General features: G+C 49.5%; 1 protein-coding gene across 11 annotated transcripts in view; it reads left to right on the forward strand.

The window, feature by feature from the left end:
* Cit (citron rho-interacting serine/threonine kinase) overlaps positions 1–25072 on the forward strand; it is a 165529-nt gene that overhangs the window by 97146 nt on the left and 43311 nt on the right. For all 11 annotated transcript variants that reach the window (XM_076922554.1, XM_076922553.1, XM_076922556.1 and 8 more), the window contains 5 exons: positions 3176–3292; positions 4246–4355; positions 5478–5652; positions 10048–10245; positions 21191–21244. In XM_076922554.1, the coding sequence (XP_076778669.1) occupies positions 3176–3292; positions 4246–4355; positions 5478–5652; positions 10048–10245; positions 21191–21244 (654 nt within the window). The remainder of the gene's footprint in view (positions 1–3175; positions 3293–4245; positions 4356–5477; positions 5653–10047; positions 10246–21190; positions 21245–25072) is intronic.

Below are 25072 nucleotides of genomic sequence, written 5' to 3' on the forward strand. Positions count from 1 at the left end.
ATATATAGTGCATTTTATTTGCTGTGTGTAATAATGTCCACCACCACCCCTACTTTTTTTAAAAAACATTATTACCTGAGAATTTGATACTTGCGTATAATCGTGCAATATATTCTGGTCCTTTTCACCTTTGCTTTCCCCCAGCTCCCTCTGTCCTACCCCTACCTCCTTCAAGTTCCATCTGTGCTGCCCGTGTCACACACGCACACACTCATGCGGGAGTCAACCTCACCTTAGGGATACCACATTCTCCACTGGCTGCTCCAGTGCTCTGTGGCTGTCTCCCCCACTCTCCTTTGACTTTTATTTTGAAGCCATTGTAAGTCTTATACTTTTATTTTGAAGTCATGTGTAAGTCGTACTATTACCATCTTGTCAATGAACCTAAGCTTCCCTCCCTCCCCCCCTCAGTGTTTTTTTCCACTTAATTCTAAGTCTTTCTGTGAGCTGTTGGGATGCCAATTTCTTTTAATTTATCCCCGCTTGAAGTTTATGAAATGTGGAGTATCTCAGCACATTTCCCTCTATCCAGGAAATTAGTGTTCAGTATATTTCAAGTATCATTTCTCTGTCTTTTGTGGGTTTTGCCATTTTGAGCACTTGAATAGAGTGCTAGCTCTCCTGGAATCCACCATCTTCCATGGTTTCCTTTTCTTCATCTCTTTGTGCTATATCTACTGCCTTGCATTCCACTTTGCTCAACTCTCTCTTAACCATGTCTAAACTGCTGACCAACCAATCTGAGGTTTTGATGTCAGGGATTTGTTTTATTTCTGGGAAGAGAACTCTGTTTCATTTCCAAGCTTACTAGGTTATGAAAGATGATTTTCAATTCTACGTGTTTATCTTCAGGTCTGCCTTTCAGTTCTTGAGCTGTGGTAGGCATAGCTGTCTGATAATTGGTGTTTTTAGAGATTGGCTTTTCACACCTCTCTCTCTCTCTCTCTCTCTCTCTCTCTCTCTCTCTCTTGATGTCTGTTCCCTTTCGTATGTCAGGCTGCCCGTTTTCTTTGGGAAATCATTAATGGGAACTTTGACTTCTGTCTTCTCTCGCAGCTTTAAAGGCTCAGGGCCAGAAGCTTAAGTTGGTTGGGTTCAGCAAATGCCTCCAGTTAGAAACAGCTTTGTATCTTTCTCAGTGTGCCTCTTCTTGGTTTTTGGTCCGAAGTATGCTGCTTCTCTGGTCAGCCCTCCCCACCCCCACCCCTGAGAACTGAGCCTCGCTCCTCACAAATGGCCTTGGTCATTATATCATGTGATCTCTCTCCTGACCAGACATATTTTAGTTTGGGATTTGTACTGGCTTCCAGACTTTAATGTTTGGAATGGGACTTTATATGGTAGTCTCCTACCACAAGTACGTGATGACAATAATGCCTGTGGCATCCACTGTGCTGTTTGTAAAAAGATATGGAAGTGCCTGTTAAAAGGCCCGTTAAAAAAGAAAGGTTCTGTCTTACATCTCTAACCCCACCCCCACCCCCATCTTTGTGATCATCTTCCTGCCAGTCGGACCCCGTCAAAGCCAAGATCCTTCTGTTCTGTGTGGAGGCTTGGCAATTCTGGTCCACATGCAGCTCTTACTGGGCTCCATCGATGCCAAGGTCAAGGTCTGATTTAGAACAGTCATCTTGACCTTGCCTTCCTTTACATTAGCTCCCTGAAGAAAAGGAGGTCTCCCAGCCTGGGCTTTGTGTGTGTGTTATATAGTCTCTGTCCCTCTGGCTAGACAGAACTTTACGTTTTGGACCCCTGGGGAATATTCAGAAAAAGCTGTTTCCTTCTGCCTCCTCTACTGGAATCCACGCGGGCATCTGCTTGTTAACCTTGCTGCATTGTGTTCTGGTTCCAGCTTGTCTAAGGCTATCTCTGTCATAGTTCTGGATCCACTGTGTTCTTGTAATTTTAGAACCACCCCCAGAAATCCAACAGCGCGGTCACTTCATCATCCCGCCGAGTGCCCCGCTCCTCATGACCCCGTTCTCAACCTTCCGGTCTCTACAAAAGTTTGCTCCCCCCCCCCACCGGCCCCCACCGGCCCCCACCAGTCAATTCTAGTTGAAAGCCTTCTTTGAAATGTGTTCTTTCCTTTCTCCTGTGGACCCCATCCCTGCTGACTGGCTCTTTTTTAAGAGACGACAACGACAACGTCCTGAGAATCTATAAAGGGCCCCTCACAATAGCCATGTGGGAAAGGCATACTTCAGATCCATCTGTGACCCTGATCCTGCGGCTTCATTCCAGTCTCCTCTTGTTCTTGACAGCAGTGGGTTGAAGGCAAAATGAGTTCTTTGTGTTGGGGAACATAGGGTCTTGCTTGGTCAAAGCCTCGGGGGACTTCAATATCTTCTTTCCTCTCTGTCCCTTGGGGGTTTGAGTGATTGGTAGGGCCAAGTGCCTCGTAGACCATTAGACCAAGCTGGTGTCTGGTGACACCATTACCATGTTGTTTTTCCTCTTTAGGAATAGAAGGTTCTCACGGTAGCAGTGTGAGCCTGGAGAACACAGCATTTCCCTCTCCCTGAGAACAGTGTCTTTTTCCAGGGACTTTTCATCCTGGTGACATCAGAGGGAAAGAACCATTTCTACCCCCCACCCCCCTTTATATTCTCTTCCCCACCCACATACTGCCGGGCAACAGCTTCTTATCCCTGGCTGTGTCAGGACATCAGCCTCAGTCACCCAGCCTTACCCTGGCCCTTCAGTTCCTCTCCTTCTGAGATGCATGGCCTGGGAGGATCCAGAATTCACTTTGTACAAATTAGGAGCAAGGCATGTTCCGAAAACTACTGGTGTATTGGCTAAGAAAAACACCCCCAGGTAATGTAACATTTTCAAATGCTAGGCGCTTTGTTTGGCAGGATTAGGTGGTGACCCATACACTCTCTCTCCCTCTCTCTCCCTCCCCTCTATTCCCCCCTCCTTCTTTCCCCTCCCTCCCTCAGGCACACACACTGGTCTTTGGAGCTGCTGACTTTACAGTAGGCCCCTCATTCATGGTCACCTAATTTTTGTCCCTTGACAGCCATGCTCATGCCTGCACACTCGTCATTGTGGTGAATAGACTTCGGGTTTCGCCTTCCCTTGGAGTCTGGATGCTCTGGTCCTCTGCTGTCTTCCCCTCCCCCTCCCCCAGCTTAGCTTCCTGGGATATTTACATCTTATGTCTCTCTAGGTGTTGGACAATCAGATAAAGAAGGACCTGGCCGACAAGGAGAGCCTGGAGAACATGATGCAGAGACACGAAGAGGAGGCCCATGAGAAGGGCAAGATCCTCAGTGAGCAGAAGGCGGTGGGTGTTAAGAGTTACCCGCCAACTTCCCAGGAAGGGGTTAGGGTGAGGCCAAGAGTCACCCTGTTTGATCTAGTAACATGTTCTCTCCATGATATCCTACAAGGTTTAGAGGTACCAGGAAGCTTTCTCGAAAACAGCTTCCTGTCCCAAAAGAATGGCGGCGGATTCATGAATGTGAATGGCCGCCTGCTGCCATGTGGTCGTTCACAGCACCTCTGGACAGCGCCCAGTGGCCCTCAGTCTCCCACGGCACTCTCTTTTTTTTTTTTTTATTATTTTTATTTTCTAGTTTCTCTCTCATCCAGTGTAAACTTGCTGGGCATGGGACTGGTCTGTGATGCTTGTAAATCTGTATTGTTCCAGACCCCCACTGGGGCTCTCCACCCCAGAATTCCCAAGGGAAGGACTGGGCATGTAGCTTAGTACTCAGGCGCTCGACTTGCATGTGTAAGGATGCTGGGTTTGGTGCCCTTGTCCTCCAGTTTCCCTAAGGGAGGGTCCTGCCCACCTCCTATTTTAGCCTGCACCCACCCTCCTCCACCCTCAGCTCCCACTGCTTCATAAGTTAGGAAAATGCAAATGTAGAGGATATGTTACATATGCCGGTGTATGTTCAGGTCAGACGCTCCTGAAGGCCCGGGTTATACACAGAGGACGCTGGGATGTAGAGAGACCTGCTTCTGTGTAGGATGGCGGCCTCCCACATAGGCCCCACTGTGTGTTTTTGACACAGGCCAATTAGTGAGAAGACCCTGGTTTTAGTTGGAAAAACAGCTGAACACTATCCGCTGGGCAGTGACACCTGCGACCTTCAGGGTACAGCCTGGTGGCTCTTTTCATCGCCTCTGGCCAACCTGTGGGTTTCTAGGATTTTCAGTTTGGCTCCCAAGGCCTACTTTAGCCCCTCTCTCCTGTGACCGTTGACGTGCGAGGTGTCTCCTGTGTTTCAGATGATCAACGCGATGGACTCCAAGATCCGATCCCTGGAGCAGAGGATTGTGGAGCTGTCGGAAGCCAACAAGCTTGCGGCAAACAGCAGTCTCTTCACCCAGAGGAACATGTAAGTGCGCTTCCAGCGCTTGGCTATCTCTGCTGGCACAGAAAGTCTGTCCTTTTGTCCGATGGAACTCCCAACTGGTTCAGTCACGTGCACACATCGGCTCAGCCTTCCTGTGCCCAGCTGTGTAGTGTTACTGTCCTCTGAAGGGTCTCCATCCTCCGAAGCTTCCCTTTGAGTCCGGTACTTTAAGTACCTCAAGCCCCTAGTAGACCACGGGGACATTTGCTGAGGCTGGTGAGGCTGGTTATAGTTTGGTTTGGGGAGGCTGCTGTCCCTCTTCCCCATCCTGACTTGCTTTTAGTCAGCAGGCAGGGACGTCCTCCTGGGCACCCAGCTTTCAGCTGTGCATTCTGCTGGAGTGACCTATGCAAGGATGGCCGGGTTCATGCGTGCTCTGGTCCCAGTCTTCCTGGCAGAAGGATTCCATTCCTCAGGAATGTTTATCCCTTTAGCGATCTGTGAAAACATTCCCATCTTACCATGAGCCAGAAGGATAGGATGCTATGAGGCCTAGGGGTCTAGGTTTTGATACTTGTTGCAGTTGATTGACTGGAGAGGGAGCCCCCATAGAGTTCTGGAAAGAGCGAGATTCTTTTTCTGGATGGCAGTGTCTTTCACAGAGCATGTGTTACAAACTGTGGAGGACACCTCTCCTCAAAGGAGTCCTCTTGCTTCTCTGTAAACAGGCTCAAAAAGAGAAAAATGAAAAGGTCTGCCAAGGGCTTGACACAGCGTCTGTGGCTTGACCTTACTTAATCCAACAGGCGAGGGACTCAAAGCACAGATGACTGAAGGGCTCTCAGGTTCCTCACTGATGAGCCTGCATCAGGGCGGGGCTAACCTTGGGGGTGCCTAAGAGCCTGCATCAGGGTAGGGCTAACCTTGGGGTGCCTAAGAGCCTGCATCAGGGTAGGGCTAACCTTGGGGTGCCTAAGAGCCTGCATCAGGGCAGGGCTAACCTTGGGGTGCCTAAGAGCCTGCATCAGGGTAGGGCTAACCTTGGGATGCCTACAGTCCACTCACCGAAGATGAACCTTCTCACTCTGTCTCTGTCTGTTATCCCAAGGAGACATATTTACCTCTGTTAATTCTCTTTGGATACTCCCACCCCACCCCTACCAGGAAGGCCCAGGAAGAGATGATTTCAGAACTCAGGCAGCAGAAATTTTACCTGGAGACACAGGCTGGGAAGCTGGAGGCCCAGAACCGAAAGCTGGAGGAGCAACTGGAGAAGATCAGCCACCAGGATCACAGTGACAAGAGTCGGCTGCTGGAGCTGGAGACAAGGCTGAGGGAGGTGAGGATGAGGGGTGGTCCCTGGAAAGGCTTGGCTGAGGGAATCCAGTCCCGGAGGCAGCCAACTTCTAAGGGTAAGCACACAGCTGACACCTTGTACGTTGTGACTAAGAATAGAGACTGGGCCACATGGTTTCAAGTTCGAATTCACCTCTGTTTATTACCAGTTGAGGAAATAGCATTGTACGTATGCACATGCATATTTACACATGCCACAGCATGTCCGTGGCAGTCGGAGGACAACTTTAGGGCGTTTGGTTTTCTCCTACTATTTAGGCTCTCGGGATCAAACTCGGGTTGTTCAGGCTTGGCCGCAAGCCCTTTAACCTGTTGAGCCCTCTTGCTGGCCCTGTAGTTTTCTGTTTACAACTAATAAGTCTGTGCTTCAGCCTCCTCATCTGTGGAGTGTCAGTGGTGATGCTTCTCTCTTTTAAGGTCATGGGGGGGGGTCGTGCAGATGGATGCACCTGTCCGACAGTGGCTAAGCAATTAGCTCTTGCTTCAGCACGACTTATGAGGACCCAAGATGTACAGTACAGGCAGGAGGCTGGCTACAGACCTACGACTGAGGCAGAGGTGTCCTAACGACGCGAGATTCAAAGACAACCAGGCTTCCCTTTGCCTGACGCAGGGTAACCGGGCAAAGCCATGCTTTTCAGAGGACACAGCAAGCCTGGGGACAGTGCTGAGTTTCATCAAAGCCAGGAAGTTAGATGCAGCTGCCCATTGTGGATTGGTTAAGTACCTACTATGTGCCAGGATTTACCGTGCTAATGCCAGATGAGTGTTCCTGACCTTGGGGGCATATCCAGTGAGCTGACCCCAAACTAGCAGGACTGGAAAGCCATTCTTTCAAGTCAGATACCCAGGCAGGCATGAAGGTAGTGTCTCGTGCAGAGCAGACGCACTTAGTTATGATGGGGTTTGCGGAAGAGCGTATTCTCTCCTAAGGAAGAGACTGCGGTGGAGAGATACTCACGGCTACAGATTCGCTCTCCAAAGACAACATAATTGCATTTCTGGGGGCTGCCAAAGTCTGGGCCCCTCCATTAGCATCACCCAGAACTTCTTATGAGGTGCAAGTTCTCTGAGACAGAGACAAGCCTGTCTCAGCTTCCTGAGGGGTCCTGGGTACCATAGTCGTGAGCCATAGAGCATGGCTCAATTGCTTTTTAAAATGGAATTTGAAAGTGGAATTTGTAGTTAGTTTTTAAAGTTTCCTTCCTTCCTTCCCTCCCTCCCTCCCTCCCTTCCTCCTTTCTTTCCTTTCTTCCTTTCTCCCTCCCTTCCTTCCCTCCCTTGATTTTTAAGCAAGCGCTCTATATGACTGGAGTCCTTGGAGTGTGGGAATTGGTCTCACTTGAATCATCCAGGCTACACTCCACTCTTCACAGAAAAGTCAGCCTTAAGGGTGTGATGCAAATAACCCAGACAGATGCTCTCAGCCTGGGCTCAGCAGCTGTCTTTGTCTCTCCTTTCCACATCTGTCTATCGGTCAGTCTGTCCCTCTTCCTGAGCCTGCACCATGCAGTAGCTTACCTGGGAAACCAGAGTCCTCAGGGAAGCTTGTTGGCAGTGGTTCTTTCTTGAATAGGTCACCACTTTCCCCACCCCCAGGATGATAGGAGAAACTTAAAATGTTTCATAAGAGGCTCAGGGTTCTGTATTCTCTCCCTGGGAGTTTTGGAGTTTAGCTCTAAATAGAACAAGGCCAGTCCGTCTTCTCTGGGCGACATGCTGGTACTGAGATTGGGGCAGAGGCCTCAACCTCAAGTCTGCTCTGCCTTAAAGGACCCTGAGCTTCTGCGTAGCCTCTGTATACCATGGTAGCTCTTTCTATGCCCCCCGCTCCCCCTCAGGGGCTTCTGAGCACTCAGCCCAGCACTCAGCTACCTGATTTCTCCCCGACTTCTTCTCACCCATGCCTCCTGGTTTTGCCAAAGGACATCTGGGGAATTTTTGGGCTTGCTGGTAGAGCCCCAGTCTGCTCTGACAGCTGCCATTTTAATGAGACAAACAGTAAGACGTCATGTTTGCAAACACGAACTCCCACCATACTTTCTGGGTTCGAATGCCAGCCTTGCCATCTTTTTATTTAGTTTTTTTTTTTTTTTTTTTTTAAAGCTGTGTAACATTTGCATAATTGCCTGATCTCATCGAGGTGTGGTTTGCTCATCTGTAGAGTGGAGGTAACAGTGACACCCCAACGGTGACACCCCGCTCTTCAGGTTCTCGGGGAGCTGCGTTGAGCGACGCTGGTACTGTTAAGTAGTGTTTTCTGCGGTCACACTGTCTCCATTAGTGTCACTTGAGGATCTTGGACTCCTGCATCAGCCCTCACTAGCATGTTAAGGACCACCAGGTCTAGATGGGCAACTGGGCCTTTCTCTTGAACTTCTGAGCCGTTGTTACAGAAGACTGTAGGCCTCCACACTGGAGTGTCTTCTGTGGGGGTGAAGTCCAGCTGAATTGCCTACCTTTTCCTTCACACTGGCTCTTCTCTTCCTCTGGCATGTTAGGCTTACTGACCTTGCTCCCCGGAGGGGGGCCCATCTGGAAATTCCACAGACACATAACTCTCCCCTGTCCCTTGTTCCCTGCCTCGTTCAAATTCGTCACAAGTATTGTTGCAAATCTTTTGTAATTCCTTCTTCACTTTGCTCTGGTGAACTGAGATTTGGATGTCACCTTTTCTGAAGTTCCTTCTCTGCTGGATGTGCGCCCCCCCCCCCCCCCCCATCCCGCTGTTGTCAGCTCCTGCAGATAGCCCTGCCGGTGAGGACAGCAAGCGTGGCTTACTCATTTGGCATGGTCCTGGGATGGCTTCCTCCCTGTTCTGGTCTTGCTTACTTCCACCCCTCTTGGGCACTTCACTTTCCCTGACTGAAAAACATCTCCGTCGAACTTGACAGGAGGGCCTTTTGCATGCTAGGCTCACACAAAATCCTGTGTTCTGTCTCCAGCCCTTTTACCATCTGATTTGACTCCTGTCAATTGTTACTCTTTATGATTTTTTATGTTTATGTCTGTATGTGTACCATGCATTTGCAGTGTCTGCAGAGGCCAGGAGAGGGCGTCGGACCTCCTGGAACTAAAGTCTCTTGCTTTGCCCTTCCGTCTAAGTCCATCTCCCTCCATCTCGCTGAGCTTGCCCTGGCTGCCCGGGACCTCATCTGGGCCCTCGGTGTCCCCAGGGAAGCTCGGTGCACTTTGTGCCTTCCAAGGCCAGTGGAGGGCGTCAGATCACGGGGAGCTGGAGTCACAGGTGGTGGTGAGCTGCCTGGTGTGGGTGCGGGGAGCTGAGCCCTCGGCAGGAGTCAACTGCTGGCCTCTGCTGCTTCTCCGGCAGCCTTCCATGGCCCGACTGTCACACTTGACTGCAGATAGCGGCTTTGGTCTGGATCCTCAGCTTGAAGGCACAGGCTGTCTTTCCTCTCCATATCCTCTATGCAGAAATAGCTCATTAAATTTTCCTTAAATGAATGCATAAAACATCAAGTAGAAGGATGGATGTTCGGGCAGATGGCGGGAAGGGTGCTTACCTCAAAACATGACATTATTGCAGGCTACCTAATGGGAATAAATCAGCATGAAAATGTCTAGAAGAAACAGAATCCAGCCCATTGTGGCATTTGTGTTCTGACTATGAAGGTGTCTTTGTCACTAATAGATGTTATTTCGATCCATTTTCCTTTAAATGTTCTTCTCATCCGGATGATTCACTAGGCTTCATCTGAGACTCCCTTGTCTGTCTGTCTTCCTTTGGAAGCCTTCCTAAACATCTGAGTAAGGAATGGTCAGTCGGGCTTGGGCTCTAGGACTCCGTTCACTGCTCCCCAAACCTACAGCTGCCCAAGCGCCTTTGGGAAGAGAGGGAAGCATTTGCATAGAACCTGTATGCATCTCTGTGCTACAGGCCACAGAGGCCGTCACTGCTCTGCAACTGTTCTGAAGAAGCTAGCCAGCGGGGTGGTAGTGGGGCAGGCCTTTAGTCCCAGCACTTGGGAGGCAGAAGCAGGCCTGGCCTACAGAGCAGGTTCCAGGATAGCCTGGGCTACACAGAGAAACCCTGTCTAGAAAAAACAAAAAGAAAAGCAAAGAAGCAGCAGATACTGTCCTGTCCAGGGGAAGATGACATTCCTGTATGTGTGCAGGCATGGTTAACACACAGGCACGATCTCTCTCTGAATACTTTCAGTCTGCGGCTGAATGAACCCATGGGAGAGCTCAATCCACATCCCGCTGCATCTCTCAGAGCTACTGATTTCTGAGAAGCCCGAGCTTCTGCCCAGGCTTAGCTGTTGGATCCAGACCAGGTCAAAGCTGCAGGCTTTGCGGCAGGCTGTGTCTTCACCACCTCTCTCTACGGTCTAATGAGCGTGTAACCCCTCTACAGGTCAGCTTGGAGCACGAGGAACAGAAGCTGGAGCTGAAGCGGCAGCTCACGGAGCTGCAGCTGTCCCTACAGGAGCGTGAGTCGCAGCTGACCGCCCTGCAGGCCGCCCGGGCAGCCCTGGAGAGCCAGCTCCGCCAGGCGAAGACAGAGCTGGAGGAGACAACCGCAGAAGCAGAGGAGGAGATCCAGGCGCTCACCGTGAGTCTGCATGCCTCTCCGGAAGGTTTAGGTCTTAGCCGGAATGAGAGTAGGCGCCAAGTGTCTTTGTTTACTCTTAGAGATGTCAGGAGAAAGGGGAGAAAAAACCATTTCTGGGTGCGGATGGTGGGTGGAAAAATAGCTGGTGTAGATAGGCTTCTCCTTTGTTGGAATTGATAGAGTAGCTCATCTGGGGGAATCCTCCCTCCTGTGCGCTTGAAAAATCTCTCCTGTATTTATCTGTTGTTCCTCCTTTTAAAGCAGTCACTGTTACATGGAAGGCTCCTTTTCAGCTAGGCTATGTGCTTGGGTCTTCTCCTTTGGTTTTTAACAATCAGAAGATAAGAATTTCTGTCCCACAGTCATCTACTTCCTAGACCCTATTCCTGGGTCTTGCTCTTGTTTTGTTCCTTTTTGACTTTGTTCCTGCTTGGTCTCGTTTGTGTTACTGTTTCTTTTAAGGCATAGATTCTGTTTTATGTCTTTATTTTATTTTATTCTGTGAATGTTTTAAGATGAGGACTTGTTGTGTAGTCCTGGGTGGTCTTGAGTTTATAATCCCCCTGCCTCTCTTTCTCATTTGCTGGGACGCCAGGTGTACACTCCCATGGTTTCTGGGTTTTTCTTTCTTTCCTCCTTCGGTTCATTTTTATTTAGTAGTAAATGTATCTGTGTATCTACACTGTGTGAGTGCAGTACCTGCAGAGGCCAAAAGAGGGCGCCAGAGTCCCTGGAGCTGAGGTTGTGGGCGATTGTGAACCACCAGACATGGTGCTGAGAACCAACCTTGGGTCCTCTAGAGAACTTGGTTATCTGGAATTGCAAGACACACTCTTCACCCATGAGCCATCTCTCCAGCCTTGTTCATGGTTTTTTTTTTTATGCTTCTGGTATGATCTCTGTGGGGAAAACTCTCCCGAATGAGAGCTATTCTCTCCAAAAGCAACCTATGAAACCTGCTGTTTCTGAGAGACAAGTTCACCGAGCTGGAGAGAGCTCTTCTGCAGGTGAACATGAAAAGGCAGCTCTGGCCTCACACCTCCATTCTTCAACCACCCCCACCACCAGCGGCCATTCTACAAGGACAGATCCAGGATGACAGGCAGAACTCACAAAGGCTTAACTGGGGAATGCTTCCAGAGCAGGATGCTCCTGCGGAGTTGACCAGGATGCTCTGGGTGGGTGATCCATCTCCCACTTCAGGATAGTCTACTTAGAGGACGCCATTACCGAGGGCTGCAGAGACAGCTACATGGGTAAGAGCACTTGCTTCTGTTCCAGAAGACCTGCGCTTGGTTCCCAGCACCCATATTGGGTAACTCCTAGCTCTGGGCCTCCACAGGCACTGCAGCCCCCATTCCCATCTCTCAAACACACACACACACACACACACACACACACACACACACACACACACACACAGGTAAAGAAAAAATAAATCTTTAAGGAAAGACAGCAAGCCCCATTGCTTTAAAAAAGGCTGCGTGGTGGGCACAGACTCTGAAAGTGGAATGAGCTTCACTGGCTGTATTAGGCATACCCACACATTTCTCATAGTAACACATTGTTCCTGCCAAGCAGATGGGCACAGTCATGCCTGCTGGTCAGGGTGCCCTTTTCTCTGGGCAGGGCACAATGCAGCTGATTTATTCAGTGACGTTTTTTAATGGGTATCTGATCAGTTCCAATCCACATGGATGCTGGCCCTATCTGTACCAGCTAGTCACTGTTTGTGCATCTCTCAGAGGAGAGTTCACTTTTATAGGTCTTCAGCATGGGCTTTTTATGACTTAGCTTGTTTGGAAGGTTTTGTGTGTGTGTGTGTGTGCGTGCATGTGTGCGTCTGTGTGAGTGTGCATGTGTCTATCTTTAGTTTTATGCTTACAAGTTGCCTCCTGTTGTTGGGTTTAGGAAATTTAAACAAGATTGAGAATGTGATGTTTTAGGGATGGGCTCTTCTGGAGACCAGTGAAGGCCACAGTGGTTTTCGTGACAGCGGTGATAGAGTGCCTCCCGTAAGGAAGCCCTGTGCGGCCTTGCTTTTCTGGGACTTGCGCCAAGTGTGGATATTGATCGGGCCCTAAAGTTCTATCATCTCTACGAGAACACTCATTACGATGCCACGTGTCCCCAGTATCTAGTTTGGGGGTGGCGGGGGGTGGGGGTGGAGATAGTGATGCCGTCTCTTTGTTTTGTGTTCTGCTTTGAGAATGGATTGAAAGCACTTTGGCAAGCTGTAAAAGCCGGGCACAATACGATCAAAGAGGCAAACGGAAAGTAGGCGCACAGAAGACCAAACGGAGCAAGGACCGTGTGCCTACGGGAGAGCCACTGTTACTGAATGCAGTGTATCATCTACTTTCCCCCTGTGTGAGCATCCGAGCTCCAACAGGAGCAGAGCGACATCAACGAGTTAATCTGTGGGTGCCGCGTGCCTAACACTGTGCCGAGCCTAACACTGTGCCACTAGCCCTCTCTCCCCAGGGGATCAGCTCGTGATTCCTTTTTCTTGGCAGTGCCCAAAGATGAAACACGGATCTCACTGCTCCGTGGGGACCGGGAGGGCAGGCAGCGGCCGTGCATCTTCCCATGCCCCTGTTTGGACGGAGGAGGACATAAACCAGAGCGTGCGTCACCGCCGTTTATCTGTGGAAAATAAGTCCCTTAAATCCTGCCCTGCTGCTGGGTGGAGTGTACCGTGTCTCCTGGCTGCTTGAAGCCTCGCACAGTAGCTAGTCACGACTTAATTTAGTCGGATGAGATCACTGCCTCCAAGAAGCTTTACAAAGAAACAAAACAAAAGCCTTCGCTCGTTCTAAAAACGCAGGCTCTCTCGCTCTTACACATGAAGGTACATGGAACATAGGCTTTGCTCAAACTCATGGGAGAAGAAGCCGGGCTGGCCAGAATGGCGCCCCAGCCTGAGAGGGCCTGAGGCCACACAGAGGACCCCTGCCTGAGGAAGAAAGAAACTGCAGAAATGCCATGGGCCAGGCAGCTGTTGGGAGATGCGTCTTGGGGAACCCCCTTCTAATCCTGTCCTAGAGAAGCGCGCCCCCCAATAGGCTTCTGTTCCTGTCCATTCCAAGGCTCCTCCTTAACAGGGTCTCAGACCTGGTTCTGGGCAGCTTGGAGCTGCTAAGTAAAGGTCTTGGTTGACTTGGTTCTAAGGAAAGGAGAAATTGCCATAAATGCATACTTTATTCCTTTCTCTTTGTTCAAGGCCCACATTCAGATCCAGTGAGAGCATCAATCAAGTTAGATCAGCCAGCCGGATCTAAAACAATCTCGTGGGAGGTCCCGGCGGGATGTTTTTATCAGTAGAGAGGAATGGTCAAATGGACTATTATTGCTTAATTCAAAGAGGCGGTCATCCTCCAGGCCGGGAGGGGAACCGTTTACCTGGTGCGGCCTCCACCCCAGGACAAATTAGACGGAGTTCAGTTAAGTTGCAATTCTCCACTGAAGGAGCTTGGCGGAAACAGCTGGGGGCCTCTGTGCCCGCTCCGCTCCCCCATCCTCTCGTTCCCCAGCCTGTTGATTGCTTTTGCACTGAAATTGGCAGAGACTGAGTGAAGGCAGGCACCTGCAGCAGAGTCAAACCACAGCAGAGCTGCGATCCGGAGGATGGCACCGTCCCTTCCTGTGAGGTAGAGACCCTGAGGTGTACCGCCGTGTTGTGGATGTCAGAGTTACACTCTGAGTCACCTGGGAGAGAAGTGGCGAGCACCTGTATGTGCCAGCAAGGCTTCGTGGGTGGCTCCGTGGTCCTGACCTCATGTTCCTTTTACTCATTTGGTTAAGAGGTTTTGGCTGAATAGTAAGGAGCGGAGAGCTGGGGGCACTAATGAAAAGATCCTGTTCCCCATGCAGCGCGATTACAGAGCCCAAGCAGTCGCCTCTGATTTGTTGGATTCATTAATCAAACAGGCTCTCATTCCTTCACACAAACATCAAGCCTCATATTTAATTAGTAAGCTGTTGGCATAATAGCCAAGATGTGAACTTGTGGCATGAAAGTGCAGAAAGGATAGAGAGAGGTCCACAAGCTGTGCCTCCCAGAGGCGCACACCCATGCACTGCCTGCCTGGCCCCACAGGCTGTGACTCCCAGAGGCGCACACCCATGCACTGCCTGCCTGGCCCCACAGGCTGTGACTCCCAGAGGCGCACACCCATGCACTGCCTGCCTGGCCCCACAGGCTGTGACTCCCAGAGGCGCACACCCATGCACTGCCTGCCTGGCCTTGCCTTGTGGTTCTTCATTCTTTCATTCAGAATGAATCGCCTTTGATCATTCAGTTCCCGGATAAAAACCATACAACTTTCATTATTTACAATAACTCTTAAGCAGCACAAGAGCTGGGCAGCTGCCTACCCTTTATGCTGCTAGAATCTATTTCCTATCGATAACCCTAAGTTATTACTGTTTCATCTGGACTGCTCTTAACTCAATTGGCAGCCCTCAGGGCCACGTTCTCTTGACTCCTAACCCATGGCGGCTTCTAACTTCTGGTAAACAAATACTGTGAGTGTTTTTTATCCAGGAACTAAATGATCAAAGGTGGGGTAGAAACCCCGGGTCAGGATTAAATAATTTTGACAACATCTTTCACTGTGGTTCCTTTCCCTGTAACTCTGCTCCCACTTACTGAGTGTGAAGACCCCAGGAGACAGCTGGAGAGTGTCAATGGCCCTTGGGCCAGGCGGGCTATGGTCTGCTCAGCCTGTGTCAGTACCAACCAGCCTCTAGCTCTGGGCTTCCCAAATGGGCCTGGGACCCTGCAAGCTCCTGAGGTTTGGATGTTTTCAGAATAATGTTGTCCGGTTGGCATATTTCACTATGCTAGCATCTTCACTTTCTGGGCCCTGATAATGTTTAGGGCATAAATATTTCCTGTAACCCACATTTAATTAGGACCCAGTGGTTTCATTGGCCGAATCCAAAGCTTGTCTTAGGTATATCACTGTGCTTGGATGTATGGAGTGTGGCTCCCTTCTCCCAGTTTAAAGGAAACATAACTCAAACCATTTTCTTTTCAGTTTTTTGAAAAAAAGTTTATTACTTTTTATTTTATGTGTATGATTGTTTTGTCTGCATGTCTGTCTGGACTATGTATGTGCAGCACCCAAGGAAGCTGTAAGGGGGAGCTAGATCACCTGAAAGTGGAGTTACAGATGGTTGCTTGCTGCCATGTAGGTGCTAGGTACAGGGTTCAGGTCCCCTATAAGAACAAATGCTCTTAACTGCTGAGCCACCTCTACTGGCCCTCTTACTGGTTCCTTTCTGGGATCAGTTGGGTGGTGGTTAGAGCTGATGGTGACTCCGACACCCACAAGGAACCAGTTTCCTGTTTTGTAAGCATTGCTCCGGTCACTGATAGAGTGTAGCCATCCTGTCAGCGGCTCAGCACATTCTGCCCCCGGGAGAGCTGGCATCTAATGTGTCCAAGTGATCTAGAGGCCCCATCACTGTGAGTTTAAGGGGAATGAATCATCCATGACTGAAATTTCAGATTCCAATGGGGCAGTTAAATGAGGTTTTAACGGTGTGGAGTTATTAGAGTCTTTGCTGTTAATAAGAAAGTATAACACGTAAGAAAGCTTCAACAAGCCTTAGCTTAGAAAGAACTGACACTGCTCTCAGAGAGAGAGAGAGAGAGAGAGAGAGAGAGAGAGAGAGAGAACGAGAACGCACACAAATAGGTATGGGGTGTGTGCACGTGTGTGTGTGTGCACATGTCTTTGCATGTATGCTATGTCTGCATGTGTGTGTGTGTGCATGTGTGGGCCAGCTCATGTGGGTAGCTGTGTCTGCACGTGTGTGCACACTCACACATGTCTTTGCGTGTACATGTGATGTAGAGGCCAGAGGTCTGAGTCGGGTGTTGTCTTCCCTTGTATTCTACTTTCTTTTTTCCCCCCACTTTATTTATTAATCTTTTTTTTTTTTTTTTTTTTTTTTTTTTTTGAAAAGGTGTTCCACTAAAGCTTGCCCATTGGCTAGACTGGCTAGCCAGTGTGTCCCTCGCATCCTCCTGTCTCGGCCTCCTCTGGGCTGAGGTTCTGGATGTGTTCTCTGGTGCTCAGCTTTTTAGGTGTGTGCTGGAGGACAAGCTCATGGGTGTGCACTTAACCAAGGCAGCTCCCCCCGCTTCGTCTGCATATCTCCTAGAGTGACATTTGCCCTAGGAGGGCATATTTATTTAAGTAGATCAGACTGGCTTGCAGACCGAAAATGCCCACCGTCTCTCCCATTTAAAACAAATGAACCAGCCTGCCAACTTTGCTGACCCCTGTTGTAGAGGAGACCGACTTAAGATAGAGCCTTCATGTTGTCCCTGGGGGCCACGTCGTGGATTGGAGGGGTGAGGGGTTTGTGGGGACAGGCTGTGGTTAGTCATTTGGTTGCAAATGGGATGTCAACAGTAGTACCAGAGGCGTTGCTCTGTAGCTGGATAAATGTTCTCCTCGCCCAGCAAGCTGGTCTGTGTTGATGCTGGTATATTCACTCATCATCCCAGTACTGTCAGGAAATACTGATTGGGGTGTTCACAGTTTTGATGACTCTTGACCGTGATGGATTAGCTCCTTATGATTGGGCCTATGGCAAAGCAGCACATGGTGGACACAAATCGCTCACCTTGTGAGCAGAAAGCAAGGGTACACACTACACAGGGAGATGGAGGGGCAGGAACCCACAATCTATTTCATGATCATGACTTTAGGAAGCCCTCACTAGGCCCACTGCAAGGCCCAGGAGAAAACATGGAGACCCAAGTTTGCATTTGTCACCGCCTGCTTGAAGGACTCCGGTATAGTACTGACCTGCAGGGGATCCAGTCCCCTCACCCCGTGCATCCCCCTCACCCTGTGCATGACTGTCAGGCGCAGCTGCCATTTCCTCCTCACTTGGGAGAGAGATACTTTTGCTAAGGAACGCTAGGCAAACAGATTTTTGTCGTCCTCATTCTCTGTCGCAGTGTTTAAAATGCTGCTCTCCTCTTCTGGGGCTCCATCCTCCCACAGCACCATCTGAGGACCTGACTCTCTTGTCACTCTGTCCATGTCACTTAGGATTTTTGATTTTGTCAACCTGACACAAGCCAGGGTCATCTGGGAGGAGGGAGCTGCAAACTAGAAAATGTTCCGGTCAGTTTGGCTCCTGGGCAAGCCTATGGAGCATCTTCTTGATTACTGACTGATGTGGGAGGGTCCCGCCCACTGTGGGCGGTGCCATCCTCTCTGCAGGTGGGCCTGGTTGTATAAGGAAACAGGCTGAAAGAGCCTGGGAGCAAGGCTGCTCCAGTTTCTGCCTCCAGCTTCCTACTCTACTTGAGTTCCTGCCCTGACTTCCCTTTACAAAGCAAATAAACCCTTTCTTTCCCAAATTACTTTTGGTCACAGTGTTCTAGCTTAGTGATAGAAACTCTTCCCAAGACGGTCTTTAACTGGGGAGTCTAGAACAGCAACTGCAGACCAGAGAAACCATTCCACCCATGTCTGGCTTGGTAGACCAATGAATTTATTAGGGTTACTTGTAGGAACGTGGGCAGCTTGTGGGCAGCCTTATCATTGTGTTTGCCCCTGTCGGCCATCTCTTACTGCTGTGTATTGTCAGGAAAGCCTTTCCCTTTCCTCTGCCCTGCCTTCCCCCCCCACCCCCCCGTGAGGCCCCCATGAGGACCCCATATTGGTAATGAGAGTTGCCCTGGTCCAGGATGGCAATAGTCACGCCCAACCCAGAGGACGGCCCTGCATGTAGCCTGCTGCTCTGTGTGTGATGGTCTTTCTCTGGCTTGTCTGATGAGTTTCTTATTGCTGGTTTTAAGCAGTTGGATGGTGATGTGCTTAAGAATAATTGTCTTCATGTTTCTTCGGCTCGGGTTTGCTGAAGTTTTTGGACCGGTGGTTTCATAGCTTTTAGAAACTGCGGACATCTGTGGCCATTTCTTATTAGAGATTTTCTCCAGCTCACTCCTGGACTCCCTCAGAGTCTACAGTTAGTGTTGTCTCTCAGCTCTCTCCCTCTCTTTCTTTCCATCCCTCATCCCCACCCCCCTGCAGCTCTCTGGTTGGTTTTTAAAGATGGTTGTTGGTGGTGGTTTGGTTTGGTTTGGTTGGTTATCTCTTGTGGTTTCTCTTGGGTAGTTTCTAGTGCTGTGCCTTCAGGTGTACTAGTCTCCTAATGTGTGTCTAACCTATTATAAATGTCTAGGGGAATGAACATTACAGAGAACATTAGAGTTCTAATTTCTTTAGTTGCCTTATAGTCTTTTATGGAAAACAAGTTTTTCTTGTTTTGCTTTTTAAGAAAGGGGCTTCTTTTGGCTCTACCTGAGACTAGATAGTTCTCTGTGCTCTTACAGCTAAGCAAATAGTGCTACAGTCCACAGTCAGCCTGGCCCAGCGTCCCCTGGGCATCCCTGGCTTCTCTCCCCTCATACCCTTCCGCTTGTCTTTTCAGAAGAGACCTGGGCTCCACGTGCTCCCCTCTGGTTTCTGCCACCACTCTGTGCTAAAACACCATCATCTTTCTTGACTGGCAGCCCTGCCCTCCTCCCTGCTCCTTGGTGCCTTTCTGTCTCGACCTGTGATCCCACAACGTCCCCAAACTCTTAGAGCAGCTGTAGGAGCACATCCTTCCTTCTCTTGCTTTCCAGATGTTTCCAGTGAACCTCAGATGTTTTCCTGGACTGTTAAGATTTTGGCGTCTGTCCCCCTCCCCTCTGTCATGACCTGGTGTCTGTCTGTCCCTCTTCTCTCTGTCGTGACCTGGTGTCTGTCCCCCTCCTGTCTCTCTGTCATGACCTGGTATCTGTCCCCCTCCTGTCTCTCTGTCATGACCTTGGCTATTTCTCCTTTTCTTGCTTTGTTGTTTCAAGCACTGACCACAAATCAGAAGAAACGTACATTTTTCCTTATAGTCCAATGCAAGAGGGAAACAGAGTCATTTTTGAGGTTGATTTCCAGACCTCTCCCCTGGCCCTGAGTTAGCAGATGTTCAAGACCCTATATGCCCTGTGCATGGCTTCCTCTAATGCTGCGAACAGAGGAAGCTGTGTTGTCTCAAGAATGTGATGATGAAAGCCCACGTTTACAGTCAGTACTGTGCACCCTGCCACACGCCCCCCACCCCTACTGGGTTTCTATCACTGATAAAACAAGTGACTGAAGCCACTTCCTTGGGAAAGAAAAGGTTTCTTTGATCCTATGGCTTGTAGGATACCCATACATCCTGGGAAGTCGGGGCAGGAGTGACACAGAGGCCATGGAGAAGTGCTGCGGACTGGCCTGCTCTCCATGGCGTGCTCAGCCTGCTTTCTGCCTACCCAGGCATGGCTCCACCCCAGTGACCAGGGCTTACCTGCCTCATCAGTTACCAGTGAAATGTACCACAGACTTGCCTGCAGGCCAGTCTTCTCTCAGTTGAGGTCCCGTCTTCCCACATGACTCTAACTTGTGTCAAGTTGACATAACTCCAGACAACACATTCCCCCAGACCATTTTCTGTCCGTGGATGGTTGAATTCGTGGATGCAGACCACCCCTGCCCCGTGCCCCCACACACATACAGAGGGTCACCACCTATATCCCATGGACTCTAAGCTGACTAAGCTCGGGGTGTGTCTTAGAGTCATGGATACACACAGACATTCCAGGGTTTGATTAACTGCCCTTTTTCTGACTGTCCCATAAGTAGGGTCAGCTGACATTGCTGAACTGGATGGAGCAGAAATCTCAATCAAAGCTTTGAAGTCTGGGCTCGCCTGTACCACCCAAAGCACAGTCTTCTGTCAAACCTTCTCAGTCTAATGGAGTGCAGCAGACGGACAGAACCCTTCCATAACATGCTTGCTGCTGGGTCACGGTCCAGGGACCCCCTGTTCTCACACTCAGCTCTTTTTGGTCATCATGTGTCAAGCCCTTTTTTTTTCCCACTGTCTCCCTTCAGCAGAATGAAGGCACGGGCTACACGTGCGTGTAGCATATGTTAGCATATGTCAGCACTGACAGGATGCGTGTCCGTCAGCTTTCTGTCACTTTGACAAAATGCCCAAGTTATTTGACTCGAGGAAAAGAAGTTACCGGTGTTCATGGTCCTTGGGATTCTGGCTCATAACCACTCGGCTGTGCCATGGCTTAATGTTATCAGGGGCACGTGGTGGAGGGGCCTGCTTATCTCCGGCAGCAGGGAAGCAGTTACAGGGTTATGGGGGTGAGAAAGTTCAGGGTTCCTGTATGTTCTTCAGGCACCTCCCATGGCGGGACCTCTAGCTAGGCCATGTGCCTTAAAGCCTTTGCCACCTCCCGTTAGTGCCACAGGCAGAACAAGCAAGCCCTGAACGCAAGAGCCTCTGGAGGACATTTAAGATCCAAAACAGAGCAGCAATACTGCTGTCTTAGGGTAGCGTTGCCTTAGCGCTGGTGTTCACTTCCAGGTCAGGGTGAGGTTCTGTGAATGTTTACTTCCAGGTCAATGTGACATTTTATGAATCACAGCAGCTTTAATTCTTAAAAAGTCTCTGCTTTTTTCCTGACATCGTCTCTTGTGTTTGTGTGCATGTCTGTCTGTCTGCCTGTCTGCCTGTCTGTCTACTAAACTGGGAAGGGGTCAGTTGGAGGGAAAGTTACTCATATTTTTCAGAATTGGGGTTCTGTTTTGGGCCAATGCAGAGGAGTAAGAACACAGTTCTTCCCTGCTCTCCCCAGCTCTGCCCGGGGGGTCAGTGTCAACACAAAATGATGCTTGGTGCTCATGGCACGCTACCTATTGCTGAGACCGGGGGTGAGCTGATGAATCGATTGTCTGTGAAGCGGAGGTCGGGGATGCCTGGGCTGCTGCGGCAGCGCACCCGGCTTTTCATGCAAACTGTGTTTGACGCATTGCGTGTAGAATTGCATTCTCCCCTATGAAACATTTATAATGCACCTCTCACCTTTTAGGCACATCGAGACGAAATCCAGCGCAAATTCGATGCCCTTCGCAACAGCTGCACTGTGAGTATAAAGATGAGCGAGTAAAGCTGGGCGGGGGGTCTGGGTTCCGATGCTGCTGACTGATTTTCCACGCTCCTGTAGCTTGAAGACCTTAATGGTTGGTTCTTCTAGTTTTTCAGGGGGCTACCTGTTTTAAGGATGTTACACCCATTCTTTAGGTTTGGGGAGGGTGCAGATGGCTGGAATGGTTAAAGGAGTCAGATGATTCTGGGTGTGGGGGTACGCACCTGTAAAGGTAGCTGAGGCAGGAGAATGAAGAGATGGAGCGAGGCAAGACTAGGCTACAGAGCGAGAACTTAACTCAAAATAGAAAGCCAACACCATTTGATTTCCCCCTCACTATTAAACTGTGACCAGACTCAGCAGCTTCAACAGAGCTCCAAGGCTGCTCGTCCCCCTCCCAGTGCGAGAGGGTCCAGCCCCCCCCCCCCCCCCCCCCCGGCAAGAAACTGTCCAAATTCCAGAGACTGGCTATTGCCATGGTTTCTCCAGCCTTTAGCCTCTGCCAAGAAGGACCAATTAGTTCTCCTGTGGGCCAAGAAAGTTTATCTTCCTAGCAGAGAAAAATCTGCTTTTTTAATATGTAAATTCACAACCTAGGACCCTCGTGGGTGACATCACTTCTGTGGAGAGCTGTGGAGAGTGCCATCAGCCAACAAACCTCAGTCACGGGTTACATAATCTCATCAAGTCAGTGGAAAAGCAGGCTCTATTTTTGATGAAAATGAAGGACAGAAATAGGCCCCTTTGAGGAGATGGGGACACTCTCCTTATTTGTGCTTCCGTGCCTTTGGTCTTTTTGTGGCTCTCTCACTTTTTTCTCCGTCGCTCCTCAGTGGTCCCGTCCCTGCTTGTACTATTTACGTCTGTGAATTTTGAATTTCCAGAAACAGCCCCTCCCACACGTGTGTGCGTCTGTCTGTCAGACTTCACAAGGACCCCTTCCCGACTAACTGGGGCATTCGGTCTTGGGTGCACTCTGTCAGAGTTTGCATCTTCGCTACCCACAGTGTAGCCACAGCGTACACGCAGCTGCAGGATGCCTCAGTCCATAGGCGGCTCCCATGGCTCACGTCGGAGTCTCTCCTGTGGACCTGGCGACAGTCTGCTCCCTCTCGGCTTCCTTGGTGTTTTCCGGGTGTGACGAGGACCACAGCTTGGCTCATTCTCCCCTGATGGACATGTGGATCTTTCTAGGAGGAATTAAGCCGTCAGGGAAGGTCCCCATGCAGGTCCTTTGGTGGCTGTAGGCACGGATCTCTGGTGACCAAGGGTGGACCTGTTAGGTCATGAGACACGCTTTCGTTGGTCAGCTCCCTGCTCTCCCTTCCTTGAGGAACTGGAGGATTCCATCCTATTCTTGGCCATCTAGTACTTTCGCTTTCTTATTTGTGCATCATTGGTTTGCCTGTGCCTCACACACGCTTATGAGTAACCACAGAGTAACAGGGACCACCGTAGGCCTTATTTCCTTATGATTTTTCTCTCTTCTTATTCAGTCATTTCAAAACAGGATCTCACCATGTAGCCCAGGCTGACCTTGAATGTGCTATTTCAGGCAAAGGTCAACATTCTGTCCCTGGAACCCTTTGCAATGAACTCAAATATCTTTTAGAACAAGAGGCCTACAAAGAGAAAGATTGATAGACGTAGCTGATTAAAAATATAGGTATCTTTTTTATTCAAAGTGCTCTATCCACAGTCTTCAGTGAGAAGTTAACAAACATGAGACACTCCGCAGCGACCCTCTAAAGTGATCTTAAGCTTTTATGGACTGATACCGATCAATTATCTAATTCATAGAAAAAAACCATTAACTGTGACTCCTTTATATGTCTGATCTTTCCTTAAACTTGGATGGTTTTAAAATGTACCAGCCGGGCTGGAGAGATGGCTCATCGGTTAAGAGCACTGACTGCTCTTCCAGAGGTCCTGAGTTCAATTCCCAGCAACCACATGGTGGCTCATACCCATCTGTAATGGGATCTGATGCCCTCTTCTGGTGTGTCTGAAGACAGCTACAGTGTACTCACATACATAAAATAAATAAATCTTAAAATGCATCAGTCAGTTAATCTGACTTGTCCAGTTCACCTAAAGACCCCTTTTTACTTCTTTTACTTTCCTAGCATGAGAACGTAAAAGAAGCCATTTTTTTAAATATATATTTTGAGGTGGAATGGTATGGCATAGACTTGGAGGGTTTCAAAGTGTGTATACACACAGGAAACCAGCAGCAGGGTCGGGATAAGAAGCACACCCAGCGCCCTTACGTCTGCCCGTTACCTGGCCTCCACTTATAAAATTGGAAGTTTGGCCGTAAGGGAACCTGTGGGTATGTGGGATTCATTTGATTTCTGGCTTAACTTTAATATTGTTTATACTTTCTAAATTTGGTTTCTGCGAGACAGTGATTCCCAGTGTTTGTTTCCTTTACCAATGGCATTTGGAAGCCAGGTCTCTGGGACCCTTTCCAAAGGTGAAGGGGAGGGTGTCACTGACCTAATAAGGTCACTCCACACATCAGCCGAAACAGCTGGGAAACACAGTGGTCTGAGCCATGGCCTCTAAAGTGGCCTCAGCAGCCCATCTGACCCCATCCTCCCCGGCTCCCATTTTCTTGCTGTAAAATAGGGGCTAACCTATGTAGCCCTGCTTCCAACATGACATAGATCTTTCCAGATCACAGCTAGGGACTGTGGTTTGGGTGCTGGGTGAGGGACGATGGGGAGCTGCCTGGCTCTGACAAGGACTTGACTTCCAGAAGCAGCAGGACATCAGCACAGGGAACCCCGTGGCATCGGAGGCTCCTGCAGTAGTTTTGCAGTGCATGCATGGGCTTGACCCATGGGAAGGACTAAGTGTCGTTGGCCTCTCCTATTGTCTTAGGCTCCTGGGATAAGCTTTGGTTTAGAGAAATGGCCTTTCTACTTTAAAAAGCCTGGAAACTACTGCTTCAAGGCATTTAGCCACAAAAGGTATCTCAGTGACACAGTCAGGTTCAGTGCTGCTTTCAAGATGCCATGGCAGCTTGTCTTGGGTGACCCACCCCTTTCGGTGCTGTCCACGATTGCCCCTGCTGGCTTGGTGTCACCTCTGGTACTGGTAAGGACTCCATAATAATGCAGCCTTGAGGAGCTCTCGTTCAGTTAGTGATTTCAGAAAGCTTGGGGGCAGGAGACTTCCAGGCTCAGACCATTTCTGTGTTTTGAAAGGATTTTTTAAAAAAAGGATTGGATTCAATCTGTCACCTAAACCCCTCCCTAAGTCTGTTTTAGAGGGGAGTTGGTGGGCAAGCATATGACACAGCTTTAATTATGAATCAATCTGTCAGCTATAAGATTAAAAATAAATAATATGCAAATAGCTGCCTTCGGGAAAGTAGGCATTAAAATAGGCTGTGGGTCCCAAGCCTTTCCTGCTGAGGCTTGTTTGACTGGCTCCTCACCACTCACGCCATTGGTCCTCTCGCCCTCCGCACGCTCTTGCTCTGTGTCTCCTGGTTGGGAGTGAGGGGTCAACATGCAGTGCTGTGATGGTGAGGTTCACAAGGTTTTGGTTTTTTGTTTTGTTTCTGACTCCGAGAGTGTAGACAGTTTTATATTCTTGTTCTTTCTTAGAACTGCACCAAGATCTCTTGTCTGCTGTAGCAAACCTGGCTGGCCCCGTGTGAGGAAGCTGCCCCTGCCCTGTCTTTTTTTACTGTGAAGATAGAACTAGGCTTTCTGTTTATCCTTTCTTTAACCCCTCTGTTCCTGGGGCCCAGTAGTTAATGAGCTCATAACTAAGTGTGTTGGTAAACAGGCCATCTGCCCTCAGTGTGGAAAG

The sequence above is a fragment of the Arvicanthis niloticus genome, chromosome 24 (assembly GCF_011762505.2).
Source record: "Arvicanthis niloticus isolate mArvNil1 chromosome 24, mArvNil1.pat.X, whole genome shotgun sequence".
In the NCBI taxonomy this organism is placed as follows: domain Eukaryota; kingdom Metazoa; phylum Chordata; class Mammalia; order Rodentia; family Muridae; genus Arvicanthis; species Arvicanthis niloticus.